This window comes from Nerophis ophidion, linkage group LG22 (assembly GCF_033978795.1).
Source record: "Nerophis ophidion isolate RoL-2023_Sa linkage group LG22, RoL_Noph_v1.0, whole genome shotgun sequence".
Classification (NCBI taxonomy): Eukaryota; Metazoa; Chordata; class Actinopteri; order Syngnathiformes; family Syngnathidae; genus Nerophis; species Nerophis ophidion.
In genome coordinates, this window is record NC_084632.1 from 1,067,684 (window position 1) to 1,076,501 (window position 8,818).

Sequence of the window (8,818 nt, forward strand, 5' to 3'; positions counted from 1 at the left end):
TGATTGATTGATACTTTTATTAGTAGATTGCACAGTACAGTACATATTCCGTACAATTGAGCACTAAATGGTAACACCCCAATAAAATTTTCAACTTGTTTAAGTCGGGGTCCACCTTCATCAACTCATGTATCTTGCTTCTTGTATCCTCTTACATTGTGTAGTGTAGCATGTTTATTTAACTAGTCCTTGCCCTTCAGTGATAATGCTACTTGTCAGAGACTTACTTTATTTGCCACCATGGAGGCAAATTAGAAACGAGCTTGCACTGTGGAAGAATATTTGCTCCTTATAATTGAAATGGCACAAGCCTTCTGCAGACAAACTGTGCAAAGTGATAGCCATGAAAAGCACTAGCAGACAGCACATAGATAGATACTACTTTATTGATTCCTTCAGGAAAATTTAAATTCCAGCGGCAGTGGACAGAATTGAGATCGAACTTACAAAGTAAAAAGTAAATAATGGGGGTATATATGGAAACAAAATAGAACAATATTACAATGACAATGAAAATCAAAATATAACAGTAAAATAACAATATAAGAAGAGAAACTAGGCAGTGGTGAGCTTGTTATGAAAAAGTATTGCAGTGTTATTGTTTTGCATCCCCTGTCATCCTCGTCCTACTGTTGTGATGAAACTGATCAGACTACAAAACATTGACAACAACAAGCATGGCTGGAGATGGAAAGTGAAAGCCAATGAAAAGGCAAATATTACCTGAAAGCGTCCCAGGTTCCTAGAAGATGGTGCGCTTACTTTGACATTTACAGGAAGAACCTTTCCTTCAATGACACAAAACAACTCAATTAGCTCCTGCACTTAAAACCTCAGAGAGCTCACGTCATAAGAAAACGAGGGTTTGTGTCCATTTTGTGATGATCTGTTTAAAAAGTAGAATTTTTAATAAACAATTGAGATTCCGGCAGTCCAATATTATCGGCCGATAAATGCTTTAAAATGTAATATCGGAAATTATCGGTATCGGTTTCAATGAGTAAAATGTATGACTTTTTAAAACGCAGCTGCACGAGAAGTACAGAGCGCCAATAACCTTAAAGACTCTGCCTCTGCGTGCCGGCCCAGTCACATAACATCTGCGGCTTTTCACACACACAAGTGAATGCTAGGCATACTTGGTCAAATGCCATACAGGTCACACTGAGGGTGGCCGTATAAACACCTTTAACACTGTTACAAATATGTGCCACACTGTGAACCCACACCAAACAAGAATGACAAACACATTTCGGGAGAACATCCGCACCGTAACATAACATAAACACAACAGAACAAATACCCAGAACCTCTTGCAGCACTAACTTGGTAAAATATATATCCCCTGCTACCCCCTTAAAACCAACCCCACCCATCCTCAACCTCCTCATGCTCTCTCAGGGAGAGCATATCCCAAATTCCAAGCTGCTGTTTTGAGGCATGTTAAAAAAATAATGCACTTTGTGACTTCTATAATAAATATGGCAGTGCCATGTTTCCATAACTTCAGTTGATTTATTTTGGAAAACCTTATTACATTGTTTAATGCATCAAAACAAAATTAGGCATAATAATGTGTTAATTCCACGACTGTATATATATCTGCATCGGTTGATATCGGAATCGGTAATTAAGAGTTGGACAATATCGGAATATCGGATATCGGCAAAAAAGACATTATCTGACATCTCTAATAAACAAACGTTTGCATAAAGCCAACAAATTGTCCCGTCATCTGTTGATTTGGGATAAGTATCCTTTACATTTTCACCAATACTAGAATCAAATCGGTACTTTAAAAATGGCCAAACCTGTGCTTATTACTTTAAAACAAACCAAAAAAAGTTTGCTTTTTAAACCAATGCCTTTTAATTTTTATGGAATTTTGGGACCTTTACGTTGAACTGAAAAGTAAACAGTAAATGTATATACATTAGAGGAGTGTTTTACAACCTTTTTTTAAACCATGGCACATTTTTTGCGTTGAAAAAATCCAGAGGCACAACACCAACAAAACTCAGTTGACAGTAAAAAGTCGTGGTTGCAATTGTTGGATATGACTTTAAAACATAAGCAAGCATGCATGACTATAGCTCTTGTCTCAAAGTAGGTGTACTGTCACCACCTGTCACATCACACCCTGTTTTCCTGTATATAGTGTTTTACTTCTTGTCTTATGCTCCTATTTTGGTGTTTTTTTCTCTTTTTTTGGTATTTTCCTGTAGCAGTTTCATGTCTTCCTTTGAGCGATATTTCCTCCATCTACTTTGTTTTAGCAATCAACGATATTTTTGTTGTTTTTATCCTTCTTTGTGGGGACATTGTTGATTGTCATGTCATGTTCGGCTATACGTTGTGGACGCCGTCTTTGCTCCACAGTAAGTCTTTGCTGTCGTCCAGCATTCTGTGTTTGTTTACTTTGTAGCCAGTTCAGTTTTAGTTTTGTTCCACAAAGCCTTCCCTAAGCTTCAGTGCCTTTTCTTAGTGGCCCTCACCTTTTGTTTATTTTTGGTTTAAGCATTAGATAACTTTTTACCTGCACGCTGCCCTCCCGCTGTTTCCGACATCTACAAAGCTTGCTGCCACCTACTGATATGGAAGAGTATTACACGGTTATTCTTCCGTGCTCTAGACAGCACCGACCACTCAACAAAAACACGTAATTTGCAGACTATGTTTACTGGTTTGCATAGATATTTTTAACCCAAATAGGTGATCATCTCCTACGGCACAGCAGACTGTATGTCACGGCACAGTGGTTGAAAAACACTGCACTAAAGGATAACTAAGTAACACATTGAAAACATTGTCATAATTATTGTAGAAATACAGAACATAGAGAAATTGCAAAAAAACTAAAGGATTTGCTTGTTGATACTTATATTTCCTGGGGTTGGTGAATGCAACCTGATTGGTGCATAAAGAGAAGGTCACAACACGGTGTTGTTGTCCTTGTAGCTGCTGGCGAGTTCTGTGGTGCTATCTGTGTTGGGATGCTGTTAAGGTCGACAATAAGGTTTAAAAACAACAACCTCGGACTCTGTGTGCTTGTGTTGGGATGCTCGATGACTTACAAGACGTTAGTTGTACTTAATAACCATGGAGCACTCGTTGCAGGTGGCTGAGTCTGACTCTGAGTCACCTTGTTATTTCCGTCTGATTACTAGGCTGTGAATCTTTGGGCGCCACACCATTTGATTCTTCAAGGTAGCGAGTCGATTCAGAGTCGGTTGAAAACGATTTTTGATTCAAAATAAATACTTTTTTAATAACATTAGGTACCAGTTCTATGATTAACTACATTCCTCCATAAAATAGATAACCAACTCTAAGAAATGTCTATAATACTTAAAAGAAAACTGGTTTTGTATTAAAAAAAAAGTATACCTTAACATTTAACATTTTGCCTGAGTGACTGGAAAGAACGGATCAAATATGAATATATATTTTTTTTATAATTGATCTTTAATTATTTGGACTCGATTAAAATAATTTGACTCATCTATAATTTAAAAAAATTATACCTACTGTATACATTTCACATTTTGGCGGAGTGGCTGCACAGGATGGGTTTAAAAGATACATAAATTAATCGATCTTTAATTATTTTGAATCGATTAAAAATCTTTACAAATAAAAATCACGATTAATTCAAAAAAATATTTTCTTTTTTTTAACACCCCGACTGAATATTACACTTTATGTTGGCAGCAGTGCCAAATGTTCAGTATCAAAAACATGTGTCAAACAAAATAGATAAGCAATTGTACTAAAAGTCTATAATACTTCAAACAAAACTGGTTTTGTTTTTAAAATAAATTATACATATACATTTAACATTTTGCCCGAGTGGCTGCACAGGATGGATTAAAAAAAAAAATAATAAAAAATATATATTTATATAATCGATAAACAATTTTGAATCAATTAAAAATCATTACAAATAAGAATCGCGATTAATTCAAAAATATTCTCTTTCTTTTGACACCCCAACTGAATATTACACTTTATGTTGGCATCAGTGCCAAATGTTGAGTATTAAAAACATGTCGAAGATAAACCCATTAAAGGTTAAAAAAAAAAGCTTCAATCTGTAATGAATCGCTATTAATCACAAATAAATTGTGGACAAAATAAGATTATTCGTGATTAGATAATTGTAACCATTTCACAGCCCAGTAAAAATGTTAACTAGCCTTGACCACAAACTAGCAGGATGGATAACTGACCTGATAATACACCTTTTGCAATACCAAAAGCCATATTTCCTGCACCAATGAAGCCAATCCTCAACTGCTGGTCCGTCTTGGTGTCCATTTTCACCTGCCAGGATCACATGAGAGCATCAATAACCATATTGCAGAAGTACTGGAAACAAAACATCCATTTGGGTGCTTTCAACCACTCCGTAGCCTGAAAGCATGCAAGTCAATTGATCAAATTATTGGTGTCGGTCTCAAAAAGTCAAATTCATGACTTTTTTAAAACACCGCCGTGTACACGAACCTAAGAAGAAGTACAGAGCGCCGATAAACCTTAAAAGGCACTGCCTTTGCGTGCCGGCCCAGTCACATAATATCTACGGCTTTTCACACACACAAGTGAATCCAAGGCACACTTGGTCAACAGCCATAGTGGTCACACTGAGGGTGGCCGTATAAAGAACTTTAACACTGTTACTAATATGCGCCACACTGTGATCCCACACCAAACAAGAATGACAAACACAACAGAACAAATACCCAGAACCCATTGCAGCACTAACCCTTCCAGAATGCTAGAATATACAACAACCTGACTAAATTTACATATGCATAAAAAAAATTGTTGGTGCATATACGAAGGTCCTGCAGTCCTGGGTTCGAATCCAGGCTCGGGATCTTTCTGTGTGGAGTTTGCATGTTCTCCCCATGCACCTGGGGATAGGCCCCTCCCACCTCCAAAGACATGCACCTGGGGATAGGTTGATTGGCAACACTAAATGGTCCCTAGTGTGTGAATGTTGTCTGTCTATCTGTGTTGGCCCTGCGATGAGGTGGCGACTTGTCCAGGGTGTACCCCGCCTTCCGCCCGATTGTAACTGAGATGGGCACCAGCGCCCCCCGCGACCCCGAAAGGGAATAAGCGGTAGAAAATGGATGGATGGATGTATACCGTATTTCCTTGAGTTGCTGCAGGGCATATCGTATGCTCCTGCCTTGAATTACTGCCGGGTCAAACTTGCGTCCCAAAATAATTAGCGCATGCTTAGTATTACCGCCGGGTCAAACTCGTGACGTCACGACTGACACTTCCCCTGTCATCATTTTCAAAATAGAGGAGGCTGATTTCAATACCGGTAATTTGAAATAGCATAAAGGGGAAGAAGATTAAGAGCTATTCAGTAGGATTTAAGGTCCAAGCTTACATCACACTCAAATTTTGACTGCATACCTTTGGTAAGTGCCGGAGTGAGAAGAGTTTTTAAAATAATTAGCGCATGCTTACCTTTACCGCATGTCTTTGGTAAGCGCAGAAGTGAGAGGAGGTTTCAAATTTATTAGCGCCCCGGCGGCAATTCAAGCAAATACGGTATACATACATACATACATATATATACATATATATATATATATATATATATATATATATATATATATATATATATATATATATATATATATATATATATATATATATATATATATATATATATATATACAGTATATATAAATAAATACACCCCCTGCTACCCCCACCCCAACACCTCAACCCACGGAAACCAACATTGAATGACCGTGACCTTCCATCCCTCAGACGGCACTGTATGAAAAACCCACATCAATCTCTAAAGGATATCACCACATGGGCTCAGGAACACTTCAGAAAACCACTGTCACTAAATACAGTTGGTCGCTACATCTGTAAGTGCAAGTTAAAGCTCTACTATGCAAAGCCAAAGCCATTTATCAACAACATCCAGAAACGGCGTCGGCTTCTCTGGGCCCGAGATCATCTAAGATGGACTGATGCAAAGTGGAAAAGTGTTCTGTGGTCTGACGAGTTCACATTTCAAATTGTATTTGAAAATATTCAACATTGTGTCCTCCAGAACAAAGAGGAAAATAACCATTTGGATTGTTATAGGCGCAAAGTTGAAAAGATAGATAGTACTTTATTTAAAAGCCTTATTTAAAAGCCAGCATGTGTGATGGTATGGGGGTGCATTAGTGTCCAAGGCATGGGTAACTTACACATCTGTGAAGGCACCATTAATGCTGAAAGGTAGGGCTGGGCGATAATGGCTTTTATTAATATCGCGATATTTTGATTCCATATCGCGATATAAGATATATATTATGATATTTTGCCTTAGCCTTGAATGAACACTTGATGCATATAATGACAGCAGTATGATGATTCTATGTGTCTACATTCAAACATTCTTCTTCATACTGCATTAATATATGCTACTGTGGAGAGAATGACCCGACGAGCCAACAGCGGGCTTGGAAATATGGCTGTCCTACCCAAGATGGAGGCCAGGAGGCGGAGCATGCAGCAGAGAGGAGAGGCGGGGCGCACTCGGAGCGATGCTGCAGCCAGCCCAGTCAGGTGCGTAAACTACACACCTGTTCTCAATCCCATCATCTTCTGCTGCAGCATAAAAGGGGCGAAGGAGGAACACTCGGGGCGGAAGTAGTAGGAGACAACCAGACGAGCGATCAGACGAGCGAGAACGACAGAGAACCACGGAGAGCCACGGAGCGACCGAGACCAGCACAGGAAAGACGCGGCGACTGAAAAGGAGCCCGGCGCGAGCAGCGGAGGTGGAGCTAAAGGAGCGACCGACCGACACTGCGAGCGACTTATTAAAAAATAAAGAGTCAAAACTGTGCGAAGCGATGTCGTTCCTGTTTGGTCCACGCAACCCAGCAACCCACATGATGGCAGCAGGGAGACGTTTACAGCTACTTTTAAACTTTCATGCACAGAGGGAAATCACAACTAAGTCAATTGACCAAAACTGTATTTATTAAATACTCTTCATTCTCTTGCGGGTGACTTTTTAAATGATAGAACAAATTAGTAGTGCTGCTACCTTTTGTAGTAACACTTCTGCTGCATACTTTGCATATTGCTGAATATCTTCCCGCTTGAAGCCAAACCACCGCCAGATGATGGATCCCCTGCTCTTTATTTTGGGTATTTATTGTTCTTCCTCCATTTGTGATCAGTTTCACGCCATCTTTCTCTTGTATCGTCACAAGCTACGCTTTGCTCGACCTGCGTCAGCCAACGTTAGCCATGCTGCTACCGCTCTGATCGGCGAGAGCGTATGACGCTACACGTGCGATAGTATGTGACAAATGTAAGAAAGCGGGCTTGTTTCACGTCTCTGTGAGAAGATGACGAGAAGAAGTGAGAAACGCCAGTAATGTAATGCCCACAGCTAAAAGCAACTGTGTGAGAACATATAATCGAATGTTACGATATAGTCATTTTCTATATCGCACAGAGACAAACCTGTGATATATCGTTTATATCGATATATCGCCCAGCCCTACTGAAAGGTACATACAGGTTTTGGAACAACATATGCTGCCATCTAAATGCCATCTTTTTCATGGACGCCCCCGCTTATTTCAGCAAGACAATGCCAAGCCACATTCAGCACGTGTTACAACAACGTGGCTTCATAAAAAAAGAGTGCGGTTACTTTCCTGGCCCACCTGCAGTCCAGACCTGTCTCCCATGGAAAATGTGTGGCGCATTATGAAGCATAAAATAGGACAGCGGAGACCCCGGACTGTTGAAGGACTGAAGCTCTACATAAAACAAGAATGGGAAAGAATTCCACTTTCAAAGCTTCAACAATTAGTTTCCTCAGTTCCCAAACGTTTATTGAGTGTTGTTATAAGAAAATGTGATGTAACACAGTGGTGAACATGCCCTTTCCCAACTACTTTGTCACGTGTTGCAGCCATGAAATTCTAAGTTAATTATTTTTTGCAGAAAAAATAAAATAGTTTATGAGTTTTAACATCAAATATGTTGTCTTTGTAGCATATTCAACTGAATATGGCTTGAAAAGGATTTGCAAATCATTGTATTCTGTTTATATTTACATCCAACACAATTTCCCAACTCATATGGAAACAGGGTTTGTATATGCGATCTCTCCTCCACACTTACATGTTAAATGTGATATATGCAATCTCTCCTCCACATGCATGCTAGAGAACATACACTTGCTTTTGCATAAATTGGCTGTAGTTTAAGTACACACGCATAGTGTATTGTATACTACAACTTGGTAGCTAGCATGTTGGATTATCAGGTTGCTGCTACCTTAAACGGAAGAAGTGTGTTTGTTCAAAAATAAGTAATCCGAAACCAAAGGACTCAATGGTGTGTTTATATAAACGGGGACGTGAACGCAACACTTAACACTCTTTTGATAGCATCGTGCAAGCCTCGCATAAATAAACACTATCATGGCAAACAAACACAAATCAACATTTTTCTGGAGTTTGACCGCGCATGATAAAGTAATAAAGTAGTAGAGTTGTATGTTGGACACTGTAGACAATTTGTAACACGTACATTTGTAGTAAAAGTACCAACCTTAAAGAGTTATTGTACCACGTTTTCCTATACCAGCCTCCAAATGTGTCGGTGGTGAACGAAGCGATTTTTAGAGCCAGTTCTTTAAAGTGGACGATCTCAGCACTTTGTTGCACTTGATTGGTAAAATACCAATAAGCAAATGTGTCTGTGTGTATGTGGGTCTTTGCAAAAGCACACTAAAATAAGAAAATGCGATAAATATACCGCT

The 8,818-nt window shown here is 39.1% G+C and overlaps 1 protein-coding gene across 1 annotated transcript in view; it reads right to left on the reverse strand.

Moving 5' to 3' along the window:
• Positions 1-8,765, reverse strand: part of pycr3 (pyrroline-5-carboxylate reductase 3) — a 14,157-nt gene extending 5,392 nt beyond the window's left edge. Inside the window, exons 1-3 of the mRNA XM_061882930.1 lie at positions 8,608-8,765; positions 4,230-4,323; positions 724-788 (exon numbers count right to left, since the gene is read on the reverse strand). Coding sequence (XP_061738914.1) covers positions 724-788; positions 4,230-4,317 — 153 coding nt within the window. The 5' untranslated portion in view covers positions 4,318-4,323; positions 8,608-8,765. The remainder of the gene's footprint in view (positions 1-723; positions 789-4,229; positions 4,324-8,607) is intronic.
• Between the last annotated feature and the right edge of the window lie 53 nt (positions 8,766-8,818).